The 22,351-nt window shown below is 41.6% G+C and overlaps 1 protein-coding gene across 1 annotated transcript in view; it reads right to left on the bottom strand.

Moving 5' to 3' along the window:
* The window catches only part of LOC139545884 (unconventional myosin-Ih-like), a 49,245-nt gene that overhangs the window by 1,481 nt on the left and 25,413 nt on the right, over positions 1–22,351 (bottom strand). The window contains exons 21-32 of the mRNA XM_071354074.1: positions 16,222–16,335; positions 16,063–16,139; positions 15,913–15,981; positions 14,815–14,899; positions 14,452–14,614; positions 14,257–14,340; positions 7,219–7,312; positions 1,606–1,661; positions 1,283–1,418; positions 948–1,018; positions 590–687; positions 316–415 (exon numbers count right to left, since the gene is read on the bottom strand). Of these exons, the coding sequence (XP_071210175.1) occupies positions 316–415; positions 590–687; positions 948–1,018; positions 1,283–1,418; positions 1,606–1,661; positions 7,219–7,312; positions 14,257–14,340; positions 14,452–14,614; positions 14,815–14,899; positions 15,913–15,981; positions 16,063–16,139; positions 16,222–16,335 (1,147 nt within the window). The remainder of the gene's footprint in view (positions 1–315; positions 416–589; positions 688–947; positions 1,019–1,282; positions 1,419–1,605; positions 1,662–7,218; positions 7,313–14,256; positions 14,341–14,451; positions 14,615–14,814; positions 14,900–15,912; positions 15,982–16,062; positions 16,140–16,221; positions 16,336–22,351) is intronic.

Below are 22,351 nucleotides of genomic sequence, written 5' to 3' on the forward strand. Positions count from 1 at the left end.
TATGTTTGAGATCATATCAATGCGATCACAGTCATTTCAATACTTGTTTGTCTGTTCTGTTCTGTTCCGTGTATAATGCCACTGGGAAGCCAAAGGAAACGTTCTACTTTGTGTGGACAATAAAAAAAGTATTCTTCTAGCAGCTAAAATAAAAGTCGGCAGAAAGCATGTGATTCTAACCAGCTGTGCACGAGCCTGGTCCCAGATCTGAGGCAAATTACGTGGCAATAGCCATAGGAGTTGGCCAAAACAGCACAAACAGGTCTGGGAACAGGCAACCAGGCCCCTCTCAGCAGCAGTAACAGCATCACTCACCACCATGAGATGTCCATTCTTGTCCTTGTACACCATGGACTCCTGGCCACTGCTGAATTCCACAATGCCCTCTTTCCCCGCCTGCATCTGAAACTTGACGCTAAAAAATAACCACATATCATAGTCATATTCACCCAGGACTCCTTGGAGAACACTGGCAAGTGTTACTGAGAGGACTATCCTAAATTAAATAACATTCGTAAGTAAGCTCATCTGGCCTCTTGATCCATCGGACTAGAACTCCCAGAATCAACCCTGTCAGCCACAGCTTTACCTGCCCTGGACCACGTTGATGGCGCTCTGCTTGTTGGCAACCACGCTGAGTTTGGTCAACGCTTCAAACAGGTGGTCACACTGCATGATTAGGTCCCCCTGGACACACGAGGTCAGGACACATTGGATAGCATTAGGGCTGTGTCTGAAATGGCATTCTATTCCCTGTATAGTGCAATACTTTTGACCAGGGCACGCAGTGCACTATATGTAATAGGGCGCCATTTTGGATGCACATCGGATTCCATTTGGAGCGGTTCCTGGTTAGAATCACTTGAATAACAGAGGCACTACACGGACATTACCAAGCTATTATACTATACGTTGTGTGAGCGTGTGGAGACCGTGTCCTCCTTTACCTTCTGCTTATCGTCTTCACTTGCAATATGGAAAATGATGACGCCATCACTCAAGGTACTGACCGACACACCTGTAATGGAGTAAGCAGCACTCACACAGGTCAGTACACTTTAAAACCAAATCTATTCTATACAACCAGTATTTATCCACATTAGTCTCATTGGGGAGAATCCCAACTTCCACTTAAGTAGAATTCTCACCTAGTAATCCGTTGTGAAAATGTGACTTAAATGGAAGTTAAGATTCGTCTCAATTGAGATCAAATCTATTTCGCAAGAGAGATCAGACACGCTAGAACCCCATCCATCCCATCCACAGCATGCTGGATGCTCACCTTTCAGAGTAGTGTGCAGCACTCTCTGCTTGATCTTGGCATCATCCACCACATAGGCAGCAGTCTGTGTGAGGATGAGCTGCCGAGGTCGGGCTTTAAATCCATTCCTGTCATACTTCACTATTGGTATGCTGTACTGCAAAGAGAGAGAGAAGAAAGATGGTGGGAGAGAGGGGCGAGAGAGAAGAGAGATGGTGTAAAAGTACGAGAGTGAGAGAGGGAACAGGAGAGAAAAAGAGAGAAAATATTTTTAAATGATTGAAACAATCTTTCTATGAGTTTTAAGTGCCAAGGACACACTGCAACACAAGTGTCTTGATTACCTTGATCCCTTCATGGTGAATCATCTGCAGGACCTTCATATTTATGTCCTGTTCACCTGAAAATAGAACATAGTGCAAAATGTGGCATTTGACCCTAAAATACAAGTTTAAGTTAGACACCACATAATACACAGATACTATCCACTACTACAGGGGTTTCCAAACTTTTATGGCCCACAACCCCATTTTGATAACTGAAAATTCCTGCGACCCCAACCTGGTGAAAAAAAATATGTAATTAACAGCCGGTGTTAACTTGTTTATTTGGGGCTATGGCAGTCAATTGAAAAACATTCTAACAGTGTTTCTAATTGTCTTTTTAACTCACCATCACATTTTAATGTGGGGCTATGACAGTCAATTGCAAATTAGTCTCTTATCTCACCACCACTACTGAGATGGGTGTGCTTGATGGGTGTGCTTGATGCATGTCGTGTCGGAGCTTCTCAAAGTCAAGGGGCGTGATCAACAGTGCGCACCTCATCTCTGAGGTCACATCCAAACTGGATCAATATTTGGTTTAATGCAGGAGAGAGCACTGAATCCAGCTTCACACAGATATGAGCTGGTGAAGGGTAGCCTACCACAAGTTTTATGGTGTTTTTAAGACAACTGGGAACTCGAGGTCAAAATATGACGTCAGTGATCTTCAGGTCGGAAACCCGAAGCTCTAGAAAGAGGCCCGAGGTCCCGAGTTGGAATTCCGAGTTGGATGACCATAAAAAAAAAAAATCCCAGTCGGAGCTCGTTTCTTTCCGAGTTTCCAGTTGTCTTGAACGCACTGAAGTCAGAGATTTCCGAGTTCCCAGTTGTTTGGAATGCGACATAAATACTCAGAGGGAAGCGGCAGGGTATTCCCGTTGAGTCAGGAACCAAAACTCCTCTGTAGTGACCCGTAAATGCATTTGGTCACATGACAGCTCAATCAGCTGTTCGATTTCACTTACCAGCATGTCAGCCGAGCCAGGATCACATTGAAACAGATTGGGAAGTACATTGGCAAGAAAAAGTATGTGAACCCTTTGGAGTTACCTGGACTTCTGCATAAATTGGTCATAAAATTTGATCTGATTTTCATCTAAGTCACAATAATAGACAAATACAGTCTGCTTAAACTAATAACACACAAACAATTATACGTTTTCATGTCTTTATTAAACACACCGTGTAAACATTCACAGTGCAGGGTGGGAAAAGTATATGAACCCTTGGTTTTAATAACTGGTTGACCCTACTTTGGCAGCAATAACCTCAACCAAATGTTTCTGTAGTTGCGCATCAGACCTGCACAACGGTCAGGAGGAATTTTTAACCATTCCTCTTTACAAAACTGTTTAAACTGCAATATTCTTGGGATGTCTGGTGTGAACTTCTCTCGAGGTCATGCAACAGCATCTCAATCGGGTTGAGGTCAGGACTCTGACTGGGCCACTCCAGAAGTCGTATTTTCTTCTGTTGAAGCCATTCTGTTGTTGAGTTACTTCTGCGTTTTGGGTCATTGTCCTGTTGCATCACCCAACTTCTGTTGAGCTTCAATTGGCGGACAGATAGCCTTACATTCTCCCGCAAAATGTCTTGATAAACTTGGGAATTCATATTTCCATCGATGACAGCAAGCTGTCCGGGTCATGAGGCAGCAAAGCAGCTCCAAACCATGATGCTCCCTCCACCATACTTTACAGTTGGGATGAGGTTTTGATGTTAGTGTGCTGTGCCTTTTTTTCTCCACACATAGTGTTGTGTGTTCCTTCCAAACAACTCAACTTTAGTTTAATCTGTCCACAGAATATTTATGCCAGTAGCGCTGTGGAACATCCAGATGCTCTTTTGCGAACATCAGACGTGCAGCACAGTTTTTTTTGGACAGTAGTGGCTTCTTCCGTGGTGTCCTCCCATGAATACCATTCTTGTTTAGTGTTTTACGTATCGTAGACTCGTCAACAGAGATGTTAGCATGTCCCAGAGATTTCTTTAAGACTAGCTGACATTAAGATTCTTCTTAACCTCAATGAGCATTCTGCGCTGTGCTCTTGCAGTCATCTTTGCAGGACGGCCACTCCTAGAGAGAGTAGCAACAGTGTTGAACTTTCTCCATTTATAAACAACTTGTCTTACCGTGGACTGATGAACATCAAGGCTTTTAGAGATACTTTTGTAACCCTTCCCAGCTTTATGCAAGTCAACAATTCTTAATCTTGGGTCTTCTGAGATCTCTTTTGTTCGTGGCATGGTTCACATCAGCCAATGCTTTGTGTGAATAGTAAACTCAAATTTTGTGAGTGTTTTTTATAGGGCAGGGCAGCTCTAACCTATATCTCCAATCTCATCTCAATGATTGTACTCCAGGTTAGCTGACTCCTGACCCCAATTAGCTAATGGAGAAGTCATTAGCCTAGGGGTTCACATACTTTTTTCAACAAACACAGTGAATGTTTAAATTATCTATTCAATATAGACAAGAAAAATACAATAATTTGTGTGTTATTAGTTTAAGCAGACTGTGTTTGTCTGTTGTTGCGACTTAGATGAAGATCAGATCTAATTTGATGACCAATTTATGCAGAAATCCAGATCATTCCAAAGGGGTCACATACTTGTTCTTGCCACTGTAGGTCCCTATGTGCTCTTCCAAATGTTGGAGATGAGCAGGTATCAATCGTGTGGGACACTTACTGATGCTGTTTTCTGTTAGAAACATGCACAGCCGAGGGAATGGGGCATGGTTTGCTTTTGAAAGACTTCCTTCCTCTGAATCCACTGATTTGGTCACTCAACTGTTGAATGTTTTTGTATTTCCCCTGCATGCCTGGGTTCGTTCAGTTTCCCAAATATGTCTGTTACATAGGCAAGGAGACACATTTTATTTCCATTACAAAGTCAACCAAGTCTGGGTTTTTTTTTTTTTTTTTTTTTTTTTTTACATCCATTGTGAATGACAACAGTTCCCCTCTCAATTCGAAAAATCTTTCCAACACTCCCTCTTGATAACCACCAAGCCTCGGTGTGAAAATAGAACATTGTCATGCTCTGATCCCATATCTCCACATAGGTTTGCGAACAGGCATGCGCGTCCTTGTGAATAGCATCCCCCGAACATGTACAGCGAACAAAGTCAATGCATGGGCATCTCGGCACCTCACAGTTAACGTCCATTTGGAGAGCATAAGCTGGGGAGTTTTTGAGTGGTTCAGTCAGAGTCCCTCTTGATTGCTAGCAATAGCATCAATTATTTGTTTCACAGTGTTATCTGGCAACGGTATTGATGTGAGTTTCTGTGCCTCTGTCACCCCACACATTGTTTTCACCATATCAATTGCGGCTGGTAATATCAATAGTGTGTGGTTTCACAGCGTAGCAGGCCTAGACATTCACTGTGGGAATGATTCAAGAACAACGGTCAAGTGTGAATTTAATCTTTTAGGTGTGAATCATTTTCATTTAGATTTTTATGGTTAACCACATTACAACGAATTTGAGATACAAAGACGATATTGTAATATATATATGGTACCAGTCAAAAGTTTGGACACACCTACTCATTCAAGGGTTTGTCTTTATTTTGACTATTTTCTACATTGTAGAGATGTACATCAAAACTATGAAATAACACATATAGAATCATGTAGTAACCAAAAAAGTGTTAAACAAATCAAAATATATTTTATATTCTTCAAAGTAGCCACCCTTTGCCTTGATGACAGCTTTGCACACTCTTGGCATTCTCTCAACCAGCTTCATGAGGTAGTCACCTGGAATGCATTTCAATTAACAGGTGTGCCTTGTTAAAAGTTAATATGTGGAATTTTTTTCCTTCTTAATGTGTTTGAGCCAATCAGTTGTGTTGTGTCAAGATAAGGGTGGTACACAGAAGACAGCTCAAATAAGCAAAGAGAAATGACAGTCCATCATTACTTTAAGCCATGAAGGTCAGTCAATTCTGAAAATTTCAAGAACTTTGAAAGTTTCTTCAAGTACAGTCACAAAAACCGTCAAGCGCTATGATGAAACTGGCTCTCATGAGGACCACCACAGGAAAGGATGACTCAGAGTTACCTCTGCTGCAGAGGATGAGTTCATTAGAGTTAACAGTACCTCAGATTGCATCCCAAATAAATGCTTCACAGAGTTCAAGTAACAGACACGTCTCAACATCAACTGTTCAGAGGAGACTGCGTGAATCAGGCCTTCATGTTTGAATTGCTGCAAAGAAACCTCTACTAAAGGACACCAATAATAAGAAGAGACTTGCTTGGGCCAAGAAACACGAGCACTGTCAGTGATTTATTTAGAAAACACTTAACCAGCATGGTTACCAAAGCATTCTGCAGGGATACACCATCCCATCTGGTTTGTGTTTATTGTTTTAACTAGGCAAGTCAGTTGAGAACAAATTCTTATTCAAAATGGCAGCCTAGGAACAGTGGGTTAACTGCCTTGTTCAGGGGCAGAACAACAGATTTTTACCTTGTCAGCTCGAGGATACAATCTAGCAACCTTTCGGTTACTGGCCCAATGCTCTAACCACTAGGCTTCCTGCCGCTTAGTGGCAGTATCATTTGTTTTTAGACAGGACAATGACCCAACACACCTCCAGGCTGTGTAAGGGCTATTTGACCAAGAAAGAGAGTGATGTAGTGCTGCATCAGATGACCTGGCCTCCACAATCACCCAACCTCAACCCAATTGAGATGGTTTGGGATGAGTTGGACTGCAGAGTGAAGGAAAAGCAGCGCTCAGCATATGTGGGAACTCCTTCAAGACTGTTGGAAAAGCATTCCTCATGAAGCTGGTTGAGAGAATGCCAAGAGTGTGCAAAGCTGTCATCAAAGCAAAAGGTGTCTACTTTGAAGAAAAAGAAAAATCTAAAATATGTTTTGATTTGTTTAACACTTTTTTGGTTACTGTTACGGATCCCTCTGGAACTTTCATTGCGCACACCTGGCCTCTATTCCAACTGATTGTATTTGTATAATGTGCCCTTTGTTCACCATGGTGCTGTCGATTATTGTTACTATGTCTGTTGGTGCGTGTGAGTACCTGTGCTGTGTGTTTTGGGCTTTCGTGCCCTTGTGGATTGTGCAGATGATTACGGGTCTCGTCCCGTGTGTTAATCATTGTGCGCGTTTATTCAAAGTACTCCTCGCTCTTTTGTTTGGGTTTCAACCCTGTGTTTTTTTTACGTGTTTGTTTGGTCTTTGTCCCTGTGCCTTAACACAGCACACCGTAATTTGGGCATAATTTTAAAAACTATTACGCATTCCTGCGCCTGTCTCCCAAATCTCTTCACGCCAAAGTGACAGTTACTACATGATTCCATACGTGTTATTTCATAGTTCTGATGTCGTCACTATTATTCTACAATGTAGAAAATAGTAAAGAAATTATGAAAAACCCTTGAATAAGTAGGTGTGTCCAAACTTTTGACTGGTACTGTATATATATATATATATATATATATATACACTGTATATTTTTTATATATATATATATTTGTATATCGTATTTTATTCTCAGGATTTTGGAAATTCTTCTGCGAGCCCATTTTCATATCAGGTGACCCCACATGGGGTTGCGACCCCTAGTTTGGGAACCGCTGTGCTACTATATACTGACTGATCCTGGTGTCCACATAGGGTTGGGAGACACTCTGTGGGTAGCTGTCCTTCTTGCCCTTGAAGATGACACTGGTGATCCCCTTGAGTTGAAGCTGGGAGGGAAACACAATTAATAAACATCACAAAGATGGAATTACACATTCATGTGATCACAAACATCTGCATAGGCTATACATGTTATACAAGGTTTAAAATCCTAACCTTTTAGGCCACTATGCCTACGACAGTAAATAAAATATAAAATGTACAGTACTACAACAAAAGTCTGTTGCCTACTATATCCATGATGTAATGGATAGCAAAAATCTAGTTTTCATTTATCTGCAGGTTCAGCCCTTAGATTTAACAACAATTTCACATAAACAGTTGATTTCATGAGTTTGATTCACAAATGTCAATTTAAAAAAAATATGGTCCGCCAAAGCAAAAACCTGATCAGAATGAATTTATATGAAGCTGTAAGTATATAGACACTATGTTCCCAAACTAGGGGTCGCAACCCCATGTGGGGTCACCTGATATGAAAATGGGCTCGCAGAAGAATTTCCAAAACCAGAAATGGTTTGCTCAGTGGGAAATGAATATCCAACTAGTCAGTGACAACTGTCAGGGTTTTGGAGTGACAGCAAATATGTGAGCTTATTACTGTATTATAGACACTATGTTGTGGGATTTCCTACGATCTTCTATGTAGAAGAACCCCTTACCTTCTAAAAACTCTTGTGTAGCTAGAGCGTGTACATGAGAGTCTCATCCTTTCATAGATAGCTTTTCATCATTTTTAGTAGCTTAACCATTCGGATGTTTTAGTAAAAAGACACAGCCCGGAGCCTCTTCAGGATCTGCTCTTGTCTCACAAACACTTCTCTAGCCCCGTTAATCACACAAACTAATGATTGGTATGGATGCAGAAAAAATAGACAACTCCAATGGTACAACCCAGAAGTCTGTAGCTCAAACACACTTTGTGTTTTAAAAGTCCTAAACAGGGGTGGAAGTAACTAATTACAAATACTCGTGTTACTGTAATTGAGTAGCTTTCCTAAGTACTTGTACTTTGAGTATTTTTCTAAGTCAGTAATTACATTTTGACTTAAGTATGTTTTGAATGAATTATTGTATTTCGCTACCTTTTTAAAGCCATAAGTTACAGACTACAATTTTGTAGGCTATCCATAGTTTATCATGATGTTACGTGGGCTGGGGCCCCTCAAATAAAATGTCACGCATCACGCACCAAACAGGCCAATCCAATTAAGCCGTGCACACAAACTGAACGATGATGGTAGGCAGATTTTCAAAAACGCTAAAATAACTTTGTTAGTCTGACATGTCGTGAAATAGAGAGTAAAAGTTTTTTATCAAAGCGGTGTGTGTGAAAAACATTGGAGACGGAGGAGAGTCAGGAGACAATCCAGACACATACCCAGTGTCTGTGTCTTCTGAAGAACACAAGGAGGAGAATCAATGGTTGCATTTCAGTGACCAGTTCTCCTTCAAGTACAAGAGAGGCCATCCTTGCAGCTACAGTAAGTTAGCTAGCTAGCTGCATGGCTAACCACCACCCGAAAATATTAGCCGTTCTTGTGGCTAGCACGTCATTGTCACTATGTGTGGTGGGCTAGGTAACAACATTAGCTAGGCTAACATCAAAAACAAGTGAATTAGCTAGCTATTTAGCTAACATTAGCTTGCTTGGTCATGACATATTTCGAGAGATTTAGGATTTTTAGCTATCTGATGTACTTAGTCATGTGTAAATTAGGATAATGTTAATCTAAAAGCCAGACTTAGTAAGTATAAAATAGAATGGGTCAACTTTCATTATTCTTTTAGTTAACTATATTTGGTTAGATCACTCAGATGATGTATGAAAGCATAGAATAGCCAAGTATCACATAATTCAATCACATAAAATGTGCAGCCGTTCATTACACATTAATGAGAGTTGTCAGACAGTAGGCCTATCATTCATTACATTAACCTTAATGATTGATGTATTCATTCAACATCAGTGTTTCTCACAAATAATGTATTGTCTACACATCAATCTCATTTCATTGAGTGTGTGTCTGCATGTGAAGTGAGAGAGAACAATACATTAATTCATCTGGCATATAACTGTGTGTGTCAACACAATAGCTACAGCTAGACTTAAGTTTCATCTCATTAGGCAACTGTGTAGGTCAGAGAACATCTGACAGACTCATTACAGTCTCAGTATCTGAGAATAATAAGCAGTGATTTTAGCATGTAAATGTTGGTGGGGCAAAAAACAAAAAGTGAGATGCATTCCAGCAAAGCCACTACACAACACAACACTAAACAATACATTTATTGCAATATAACAGTGACAAACGGTGCCTACAAACTGTTAGGGCCTACATAAAGCTGTCCCAACAGCAGTCCTAACACCTTACCACTGCTACACCTAGATATCAGCGGAGCCTTGTCTGGCAGCGAAACAGTTCATTCAGCCTCATTTACTGCCTTTAAAAAAACATAGCTGATATGGCTGACTTGCTTAATTGTATTACTGCTGATGATATCTGGAAATGTGCATGTACACCCTGGCCCATCTACTGTTGCAAGCCCCAATTCTGACTTGTGCTCTGATATCTGCTTCACTGATTTCTGCTCTCGTAAAAGCCTGGGTTTTCTACACGTTAACACTGGAAGCGTATTACCTAAAATGGATCAATTGAAAGTATGGGTTCACAGCTCCAATCCAGATGTGTTGGTCATTACTGAGGCGTAGTTAACTTCTCTAGGGTAGGGGGCAGCATTCGGAATTTTGGATGAAATGCATGCCCAAATTAAACTGCCTGCTTCTCGGGCTCAGAAGATATGATATGCATATAACTGGTAGATTTGGATAGAAAACACGCTAAAGTTTCCAAAACTGTTAAAATAGTGTCTGTGAGTATAACAGAACTGATTTGGCAGGCGAAAACCTGAGAAAAATCCATTCAGGAAGCTTTTTTTTTTTTGGTTTTGTAGTTTTCTATTTAATGCCATTACAGTATCCATTGACTTAGGACTCAAATTGCAGTTTCTATGCCTTCCACTAGATGAGGCATAAAGACAACAGTCTTTAGAAATTGTTTCAGGCTTGTATCCTGAAAAATGAGGAAGTAAGAGCAGTCTGAATGAGTGGACCCTAAAGTGTCACAGAGCTTTTTCATGCGAGAGACGGAGAGAGTGCGTTTCTTGTTTACCTTTTAAATTGACAACGTTATTGTCCGGTTGAAATATGATCGATTATTTAGGCTAAAAACAACCTGAGGATTGAATACAAACATTGTTTGACATGTTTCTATGAACTTTACGGATACAATTTGGATTTTTTTGTCTTCCTGTTTTGACTGCTTTGAGCCTGTGGATTACTGAAGAAAACACGCAAACAAAACAGAGGTTTTTGGATATAAAGAGACTTTATCGAACAAAAGGAACATTTATTGAGTAAATTAATGTCTGCTGAGTGCAACCATATGAAGATCATCAAAGGTAAGGGATTAATTTTATCTCTATTTCTGATTTGTGTAACTGTTCTACTTGGCTGGTTACTGTTTGTAATGATTTGTCTAGTGGGCTATGTTCTCAAATGATCGTAAGGTATGCTTTCGCCGTAAAGCATTTTTAAAATCTGACACCGTGGTTGGATTCCGTGAAGTTAATCTTTAAACCTATGTAAAATATGTTTTGTTTTCTGAATTTTTATAATGAGTATTTATGTATTTGAATTTGGCGCCCAGCAGTTTCACAGGCTGTTGAAGAGGTGGGACGCTAACGTCTCACGTACCCAAGAGAGGTTAAGGAAGAGTGATTTGAACACTGATGTTAACCTTTCTGGTTATAACCTTTTACGCAAGACAGATCTTCCAAAGGTGGGGGAGTGGCAACCTTCAGTGCTCGGTTGTCTCCACCAAGTCTGTCCCCAAACAATTTGATTCTAAGCATTAAACTTTCAAATAGCTCTTTGTTGACTGTTGCTGGGTGCTATCGTCCTCCATCAGCACTGGCCTGTACCCAACCTGCCCTAAACTCTCTCCTGGCCCCTTACACTAAGTCTGAATTTGTCCTGCTAGGTGACCTGAACTGGGACATACTTAAATCCACCTGACCAAGTCCTAAAGCAATGGGACTCCCTAAATCTTTCTCAGATTATTACCAATCCCACAAGGTAGGACTCCAAACATCCAGAAAAGGCTACTCTCCTCGATGTTATCCTCACAAATAATCCTGACAGGTATCAGTCTGGTGTTTTCAGTAATGACCTTAGTGATCACTGTTTTACAGCCTTTGTTTCTAATGGCTGCTCAGTGAAATGACCTGTCCTGATTTGTTATAGACGCTTGCTAAAAAAATATTAATGAGCAAGCCTTCCTTCATGAGCCTCTGTAAAATGGTATAGAAATCAGCTCTGTCGAAGACGCTTGGACTTTCTTTTTTGATATTTTCAGTGGTATTGTTTAACAAACACGCCCCCATAAAGAAAATAGTAACTAAAAACAGGTTCAGCCCCTAATTTGTGATCTGCAGAGTTACTCCACCTCAATAATTTTATTTGGCAATTGCATTATAGGCCTATTTATATTTTGCCCTGTCTATCAAAAGTGTTGGAAAAACTTGTCAACAATCAACTGACTGGCTTTCTTGATGTCTATAGTATTCTCTCTGTTATGCACTCTGGTTTCCACTCAGGTTATGGATCTGTCACTGCAACCTTAAAGGTCCTCAATGATGTCACCATTACCCTTGATTCTAAGCAATGTTGTGCTGCTATTTTTATTGACTTGGCCTAAGCTTTTGATACGATAGACCATTCCATTCTTGTGGCCGGCTAAGGAGTATTGGTGTCTCTGAGGGGTCTTTGGCCTGGTTTGCTAACTGCCTCAAAGAGTGCAGTGTATAAAGTTAGAACATCTGTTGTCTCAGCCACTGCCTGTCAGCAAGGGTGTACCCCAAGGCTCGACCCTAGGCCCCACGCTCTTCTTAATTTACATCAGCAACATAGCTCAGGCAGTAGGAAGCTCTCTCATCCATGTATATGCAGATGAAACAGTCTTATACTCAGCTGGCCCCTCCCCGGATTTTGTGTTAAACGCTCTACAACAAAGCTTTCTTAGTGTCCAACAAGCTTTCTCTACCCTTAACCTTGTTCTGAACGCCTCCAAAACAAAAGTAATGTGGTTTGGTAAGAAGAATGCCCCTCTTCCCACAGGTGTGATTATTACCTCTGAGGGTTTAGAGCTTGAGGTAGTCACCTCATACAAGTACTTGGGAGTATAGCTAGACGGTACACTGTCCTTCTCTCAGCACATATCAGAGCTGCAGGCTAAAGTTAAATCTAGACTTGATTTCCTCTATTGTAATCGCTCCTCTTCAACCCAGCTGCCAAACTAACCCTGATTCAGATGACCATCCTACCCATGCTAAATTACAGAGACAATTTATAGAACGGCAGGTCAGGGTGCTCTCGGACGGCTAGACGTTCTTTATCATTCTGCCATCAGATTTGCTACCAATGCTCCTTATAGGACACATCACTGCACTCTATTCTCCTCTGTAAACTGGTCATCTCTGTATACCCGTCACAAGACCCACTGGTTGATGCTTATTTATAAAACCCTCTTAGGCCTCACTCCCCCCTATCTGAGATATCTACTGCAGCCCTCATCCTCCACATACAACATCCGTTCTGCCAGTCACATTCTGTTAAAGGTCCCCAAAGCACACACATCTCTGGGTCGCTCGTCTTTTCAGTTTGCTGCAGCTAGCGACTGGAACGAGCTGCAACAAACACTCAAACTGGACAGTTTTATCTCAATCTCTTCATTCAAAGACTCAATCATGGACACTCTTACTGACAGTTGTGGCTGCTTTGCGTGATGTATTGTTGTCTCTACCTTCTTGCCCTCTGTGCTGTTGTCTGTTGTGTTGCTACCATGCTGTGTTGTCATGTGTTGCTGCCTTGCTACGTTGTTGTCTTAGGTCTCTCTTTATGTAGTGTTGTGTTGTCTCTCTTGTTGTGATGTGTGTTTTATCCTATATTTAAAAAATATATATATAATAATATCCCAGCCCCCGTCCCACTGGAGGCCTTTTGCCTTCTGGTAGGCCGTCATTGTAAATAAGAATTAGTTCTTAACTGACTTGCCTAGTTAAATAAAGGATCAATAAAAATAAAAAGACTGAAATCACTGTGAAGAGCCCTTTAATCTATCAGTGCAAGTCGACTTGGTTGCTATCTTCCTCCCCCTCTCCCTGCTACCCTCGTCACTAGAGTCACAGGCGCAAACCGCATTTGGTTAATTGTTATTTGTTGCATTTCCATGAGGTTCTGTTGTTGCCTTTAGAGCTAATTTGACATCAAATCTTCTGGGTATGTCCAGTGTGCCCTGGCACTCCCCAGATTGAGAAGGGTGCAATTGCGGGCTGCAATTCGGGCCGTTCCTGCATGTTGGCATTCCTGCATCTGCAGGAACCCCTCTTTATACTTCTATTGGTAAATGTTTATGCTAGGACAGATGGGAGGCGGGGGGGATCCAGTACAGTAAGTGGCGTTAATGCACAATAACGTTGGCAGCCGCCGATAAACCCCACAGAAGAAAGGGCGGGGGGACAACGGTAGCTAGCTAGCCGTACACTGGTAGACAGTGACCTTCGTCCCCGCCTGTCGGGCACTGTTTTCCTGCAGTTCTGTTAACGACGGCGAGGGCAGGTGTTCGGCAGACAGGAGCAAAGGACACCGTGTGCTAGTTTAGCCAGCTAGTCCGGTACACCGCAGGCCGGAGCAACACCGGCCTGCACACGATGTCGCTAACTAGCAAGCTAGTTATTTAGCTAACCCAAGGTGTCGCACACCAGCAGTTTTACTTCTACTTAAGTAAAATGTCATTATACATACTAACAATACATCTACTTGAGTAGGATATTTCAGTATTCTTTCAACTTCTGGTCCTAATTCAAGACCGGCGTGATGGTAGGACTCATTGTGTTAAATTGGAAAATGAAGGAGTAAATCTGGTTTTACCTGTGCTTTCTGTTGTGCAGTGATACCTCTGATATACTTCCTCACCATGAGACGCATGTGGAGCTGACGCAGGATCTCTGAGGTCTGTACAAGTAGAGCAAGCACAGTTCCACAGCCAAGTTTCACTGAGCTTCCCCTTCAAGCAAAATAGCCATCCTCAATTCAATGTCAATTAATTCCAATGTCAATACATACCTCCGTCAATACCGGTGGAGGGGTTAGCCAGCTGGTTTTATCCAGAACCATTTTGGGGAGATTGTCTTTCAGCCTGTTTAGGTAGTTCTGTCTGACAAAGGCCAGGTATTCTGAGTTATCGGTGGTCGTTGCCTCCCCTCTGGCCATGTATCCTTTAATAAACCTGGGATAGAAAATGATCAAATTGGTCATGTATTTGTAACACTGCCCTCTGTCTTCTGGGACTGTGCTGTAAATGATAGGCAGCAATCCACTATGGACATAAACTATAGTCTAGAGTATAAATGATGTTATGTAATTCTGGTTGATGTATCAACATTGTAGTGTTAGAGCCTGAATATATAATCTTGTCCTCCATCTTACTTCTTGATGACCTTTACAGCCCATTGTCTCCTCCCTTTCTCTTTCCTGGCTTGTACTCCTCGCCAGCAAGTCTCAATCTTGGTGGCTAAGGATCACATTACACAACAGGTATCTTAATAAAAATGGAGAGAACGGTGAACTTATTGATTGTCTCTGTATATTTAGTTTTAGTTCAGACTACTTCATTCTGTTTGCATGGCCAGTGAAATTGATATATAGCTTGTCTACAATGTTCCTGCTCTCCAAAAATGTACAATTTATCCTATGTCATGTTACACACTTCATAATATACTGAACAAAAATATAAACTCTACATGCAACAATTGAAAAGTAAATTTGAATAAATTCATTAGGCCCTAATCTATGGATTTCACATAACTGTGAATACAGATATGCATCTGTTGGTCGCATATACTTTAAAAAAGGTAGGGGTGTGGATCAGAAAACCAGTCAGTATCTGGTGTGACCACCATTTGCCTCATGCAGCGTGACACATCTCCTTCGCAAGGAGTTGATCAGGCTGTTGATTGTGGCCTGTGGAATGTTGTCCCACTTCTCTTCAATATGGCTGTGCAAAGTTGCTGGATATTGGCGGGAACTGGAACACGCTGTCGTACACGTCGATACAGAGCATCCCAAACATGCTCAATGAGTGACATGTCTGGTGAGTATGCAGGCCATGGAAGAACTGGGATATTTTCGGTTTCCAGGAATTGTGTACAGATCCTTACGACATGGGGCTGTGCATTATCATGCTGAAACATGAGGTGATGGCGTCGGATGAATGGCATGACAATGGGCCTCAGGATCTCATCAGCTTATGAAAATCCCTGTTTTTACTTTTAATAATTTCTTCTTATATTTTATAACCACAGATCATAGAAATGCACTGTTTTCACATATGTAGACACTGGTTTGGTGCTGGAGATGATGAATATGAGGTTGAAAAGTGGCGGAATTGCCCTTTAAGGGTAGCTTTAGTGTAGCTTAATGTCTTCTAGTGTGAAGTAGTTGGTAGCTTGGTAAACTATATTTTCAGAGTAGCTTCCCCAACAATGGCTACAGAGGACCACATCATGTATCTTAGCAGTCACTTACCGGCTTCTTTCTGTCTTCTGAATTGTCCTTTTTGCCAGTATCCCTTGTACTGGGCCTGAATCCTTGATGCTGTAATATCAATGAGTAATATTACAATCTCTATGCAAATAAATAAAACCTCTTGATTTTTCTTAGTTTTCCTGTCCTTACCAAGTTTATGTTTGCAGACCTCAAAGGCATCCTCTGTGGCAAAAAGTGTCCTTGGGTGGCGGATAAATATCTTGGTTCTACAGTGAAATGGAAAGGTAACAGAGGTTTGTATGAACCAATTTAGTCAAGGAGAAATTAGTGGCCCACACTGGCTCTCACCTGCCCATTTTGTACTCATCTGGTAGGTATCCCAGGTACTGCACCAGCACGTCCACTCCTTCTGCAGCCACTCCTCTCCAATAGGGCCAGGTGGCTGGGCATAGGGGCTTGTATCTGGAGGTGGATCACACATCATTGTCCTAGACCTAGATTGATGTAGGCCTAATGCTCTACAGTATGTTGTACTGAATGTAATACCTGTGCTTGTTTGTGTTGAGACACAAGACAAATTTCCCCAAGGGGACACAATAAAAAATCTATAATAATGGACAGATAGAAATGTAAAAAAATAGGGGAGGGTTGTCAAACTTCTTTTTACTTTGGGGAGTGTTGTGTGGTTTTGTATTGGGCACAGGGGAGGGTAGTGCATTTTTTCCTTATGTTTGCATTCACTGTTTTGCAGATTTTACGATATCATTTTTTGTTTATAATTCCTTACACATAGTCACATTTCCTTATCTGCTTGCATGTGCCTCCACCATATCAATGTGTTTTGGTACTTCCCTTATGCACTACACTTTTCTACACTCTAACTTTTACTATACCACAGATCAGTATTCGTCTTCCAGTCTGTCATATGTAGTTGTAAGTGGATCGTTTGTCAAGATATGCAATAGGCTAACTAGCAATCATACCACATATAAAAGAATTCAAAGCAGCATCAATTTTCAATATGAATCCACAATAACAAATAGGAATAGCTGATAGACAGTGAGAGGCCAGCGTCATTATTGTGCATGAAAGAACAGTGAAGACATGAGACACACAGATCAGAAAGCTACCACAATGCAATGAGTAATTGTATTATTGTTTTCAACTGTACAAAATTCTACTCTGGGCTGCAGTGAAAATATAACTTGACAAAGGCATTGATTTGAATGTTTCATTCCATTTGGATCAGTTGTGGATCTACTCTCGGCAGTTTATATGGTTTAGAAAGACACAGTAGCAGGCCAGTCGCTGTATTTTTTATTCTGATACTGACGCGCTGTCTGTTGCAGGTCATCAATCTCCCATGTCGTCCTATAACAATGTGGCAACATAGGTTCTAGGTGCGCGAGGAATGGCCTAACCCTTTAATATAGCCGAAATATTTACAGTATAATATTACTTTTAAAATGTATTACCTTTTATATGTGGTATAAACATAACCATTCACAATGTTTTAATCTAATTAGGGATTAGGCTACTTCAAAAGTCTCCCATAGGCATGCACACGTTTGTCCAAAATATAATTCCAGCATCCTCTAAATGGCTTCACATTAATCAGGTTCCATCCAACATTTTTATGCGAGTGAAGTACACTCTTAAAAAAAAACTAAAAGGCTTGAACCTAAAAGGGTTCTCCGGCTGTCCCCATAGGAGAACCCTTTTGAAGAACCCTTTTTGGTTCCAGGTAGAACCCTTTTGGTTCCAGCTAGAACCATTTTGAGTTCCATGTAAGACACTTTCCACAGAGGGTTTACATACACTTAGGTTGGAGTCATTAAAACTTGTTTTTCAACCACTCCACAAATTTCTTGTTAACAAACTATAGTTTTGGCAAGTTGGTTTGGACATCTACTTTGTGCATGACACAAGTCATTTTTCTAACAATTGTTTACAGACAGATTATTTCACTTATCATTCGCTGTATCACAATTCCAGTGGGTCAGAAGTTTACATACACTAAGTAGACTGTGCCTTTAAACAGCTTGGAAAATTCCAGAAAATGATGTCATGGCTTTAGAAGCTTCTGATAGGCTAATTGGCATCATTTGAGTCATTTGAAGGTGTACCTATGGATGTATTTCAAGGTCTACCTTCAAACTCAGTGCCTCTTTGCTTGACATCATGGGAAAATCTATAGAAATCAGCCAAGACCTCAGAAAAAAAATTGTAGACCTCCACAAGTCTGGTTCATCCTTGGGAGCAATTTCCAGACGCCTGAAGGTACCACTTCATCTGTACAAACAATAGTACGCAAGTATAAACACCATGGGACCACGCAGCCATCATACCGCTCAGGAAGGAGATGCGTTCTGTCTCCTATAGATGAACGTACTTTGGTGCGAAAAGTGCAAATCGATCCCAGAACAACAGCAAAGAACCTTGTGAAGATGCTGGAGGAAACAGGTACAAAATTATATATATCCACAGTAAAAACGAGTCCTATATCGACATAACCTGAAAGGCCGCTCAGCAAGGAAGAAGCCACTGCTCCAAAACCGCCATAAAAAAACAGACTACGGTTTGCAACTGCACATGGGGACAAAGATGGTACTTTTTGGAGAAATGTCCTCTGGTCTGATGAAACAAAAATAGAAGTGTTTGGCCATAATGACCATTGTTATGTTTGGAGGAAAAAGGGGGATGCTTGCAAGCCGAAGAACACCATCCCAACCGTGAAGCACGGGAGTGGCAGCATCATGTTGTGGGGGTGCTTTGCTGCAGGAAGGACTGGTGCACTTCACAAAATAGATGACATCATGAGGACGGAAAATTATGTGGATATATTGAAGCAACATCTCAAGACATCAGTCAGGAAGTTGAAGCTTGGTCACAAATGGGTCTTCCAAATGGACAATGACCCCAAGCACACTTCCAAAGTTGTGGCAAAATGGCTTAAGGACAACAAAGTCAAGGTATTGGAGCGGCCATCACAAAGCCCTGACCTCAATCCTATAGAACATTTGTGGGCTGAACTGAAAAAGTGTGTGCGAGCAAGAAGGCCTACAAACCTGACTCGGTTATACCAGCTCTGTCAGGAGGAATGGGCCAAAATTCACCCAACTTATTGTGGGAAGTTTGTGGAAGGCTACCCAAAACATTTGACCCAAGTTAAGCAATTTAAAGGCAATGCTACCAAATACTAATTGAGTGTATGTAAACTTCTGACCCAATGGCAATGTGATGAAAGCTGAATAAAAGCTGAAATAAATCACTCTACTATTATTATGACATTTCACATTCTTAAAATAATGTGGTGATCCCAACTGACCTAAGACCGGGAATTTATACTTTATATTTATATATAATTAAATGTCAGGAATTGTGAAACTGAGTTTAAATGTATTTGGCTAAGGTGTATGTAAACTTCTGACTTCAACTGTATATCAATCAAGTTTATTTTATATAGCCCTTCGTACATCAGCTAATATCTCGAAGTGCTGTACAGAAACCCAGCCTAAAACCCCAAACAGCAAGCAATGCAGGTGTATATGTGATGAGATGTATAGACATTATGGGCATCATGTGGATAGAATATATAGTATATCTGAAGAATACATGTATAGACTAGTATATGTACAGAAATAGTTGAATAGGATGGACTTGGCTAGAATACAGTATATACATATGAAATGGGTAAAACAGTATGTAAACATTATTAAAGTGACCAGTGTTCCATTATTAAAGTGACCAGTGTCTCATGTCTATGTACATAGAGCAGCAACCTCTAAGGTGCACGGATGAGTAACCGGGTGGTAGAGATAGTGACTAAGTTCAGGGCAGGGTACTGGGTGGAGGCTGGGTAGTGATGGCTATTTAACAGTCTGATGGCCTTGAGATAGAAGCTGTTTTTCAGTCTCTCGGGCCCAGCTTTGATGCACCTGTACTGACCTCGCCTTCTGGATGATAGCGGGCCGTGGCTCGGGTGACTGAGGTCCCTGATGATCTTCTTGGCCTTCCTTTAACACCAGGTGCTGTAGATGTCCTGAAGGGCAGTGTACTCCCGGTGATGCGTTGGGCTGACCGCACCACCCTCTGGAGAACCCTGCGGTTGCGGACAGTGCAGTTGCTGTACCAGGTGGTGATACAGCCCGACAGGATGCTCTCAATGGTGTTCAGCCTCCTTCACCACACTGTCTGTGTGGGTGGACCATTTCAGATTGTCAGTGATGTGCACACCAAGGAACTTGAAGATTTTCACCTTCTCCACTGCGGCCCCGTTGATGTGGATGGGGACGTGCTCCCTCTGCTGTCTCCTGAAGTCCACGATCAGCTCCTTCATTTTGTTGATGTCAAGGGAGATGTTATTTTCCTGGCACCACTCCACCTCCCTGTAGGCTGTCTCAAGGGTTGTTGGTAATCATCAGGAGAGGGCTGAGCATGTGCCCTTGTGGGGCCCCTGTGTTGAGGATCAGCGTAGTGGGGGTTTTGCTGTCTACCTTCACCATCTGGGGGCGGCCTGTCAGGAAGTCCAGGACCCAATTCCACAGGGCGGGGTTCAGACCCAGGTCCCCGAGCTTAATGATGAGCTTGGAGGGTACTACATTGTTGAAGGCTGAGCTGTAGTCAATGAACTGCATTCTTACATAAGTATTCCTCTTGTCCAGATGTGATAGGGCAGTGTGCAGTGCAATGGCGATTGCATCATCCGTGGATCTTTTGAGGTGGTATGCAAATTGCAGTGGGTCTAGGGTGCCGGGTAAGGTGGAGGTGATATGCTCTTTAATTAACTAGCCTCTCAAAGCACTTAATGGTGACAGAAGTGAGTGCTACAGGGGCAGTAGTCATTTAGTTCAGTTACCTTTGCTTTCTTCGGTACAGGAAAACGGTGGACATCTTGAAGCAAGTGGGGACAACAGACTGGGATAGGGTGAGATTGAATATGTCCGTAAACACTCCAGCCAACTGGTCTGCGCATGCTCGGAGGACGCGGCTGATGATTGATGTTTGGCTGCCGTTTGATAAATAAAAATACTTTTTGTCCATAATAATCACATCATGTAGTAGGCTAACCTGCACTGTATCTGCGAGCTGTTGGCTAGAACGCACATGCTAATAGCAGAGTGGGCACGTTCGCTATACTTACGCAACATTTTTTGTGACAAAACCATCAGTATGCCTAGAGTTGAAAATTGCGATGGAAACCTTGTATTTTTTATTCGGTACATGGGAATTTAACTGCAAAAGTGATTTTTATGTGCACTTCATATTTTTGCACATACTTTTATGTGTCAATTTGTAAATTTGATGGAAAATGTGCATATTGTTTTTATGCAGATTTTAGATTATTCGCATGAAATGTATCGCCAATTGGATGGAAGCCTAGCTATAGTCCCCCTAACAACTCTGGCAAGTGCGATAGTCCAGTGTCACTTTGATTATGGTTCAACAGCAGCCACAAACATCTTAAGAATTAGCTACAGAAAATAAGGACCACTATAGAAATAAGTCTCTGACTTTATTGTGCAATCCCGGTCACTTTTATAAATTCTGACACCAATGTAATGAAACAGGCAGGGAGCAGGTCTCGAACCCTCGACCTTCTAGCCCGAAGTCCGGCGCTCTATCGACTGTGCCGCAAAAGTATGCTCGTGCGGCAGAGTCGATTTCCGCACTTATAAACCCAGGGTCGTTACACTATGAAGAGACGTTGAAGAGCGTTGAACATTTTCATCTGCTCTTTCAGAAATAATCCTTGGTTCCTGCCTGTACTTGGTAAATATATGAGGTAAGGGGGGGGTGTCATGAACCCCTCCTTAGGACCATCTGGCAGAATGCCCAGAATATATTCTATAAATTAAGATAGGAGACGGTGCCAGATATGTATATAAGAGATCTAACGGGACTGCCCTGACAGAGCTCACTTCAGACCGGTACTTTAAGCATCTAAGTTTGACTGTGACCTTTTCAGCTTGCTGTTAATAAAGAATGATTCATTTAAGATTGATGTCACGTATTCTCCCTCTCTGGCCTCTAGGTCATCAGACTGCTGATTATCCCGCACACCTGTCACCATCATCAAGCGCACCAGCGCCTCATGACACCCACCTGGACTCCATCACCTCCTTGATTATCTTCCCTATATCTGTCTCTCCCCTTGGTTCTTCCCTCAGGTGTTATTGACTCTGTTTCATGTTGGTGCATTGTTTGTGTTTCGTGTTTATTGTTGTGTTTATTTATTAAAACATTTATTATCGCTTCCCGACTCTCAGCGCACTCGTTACAATTGACTTCAGGTGTCCCTGGTGGTAATTTCCACAGCAGTTTTATTTTTTTTACTGACAAAATCATTCAATCGAAGCTCTGCAGCGGCCGTTTGATGACTGGAAAGAGACATCTGTTACAAAACACCAAAAAGTTCAATGACATTCAATACTGGGTAGGCCTACATGGTAGGGAGGGATGTATTTTCTGTTGGTCA

The sequence above is a fragment of the Salvelinus alpinus genome, chromosome 19 (genome assembly GCF_045679555.1).
Source record: "Salvelinus alpinus chromosome 19, SLU_Salpinus.1, whole genome shotgun sequence".
Taxonomy (NCBI): Eukaryota; Metazoa; Chordata; class Actinopteri; order Salmoniformes; family Salmonidae; genus Salvelinus; species Salvelinus alpinus.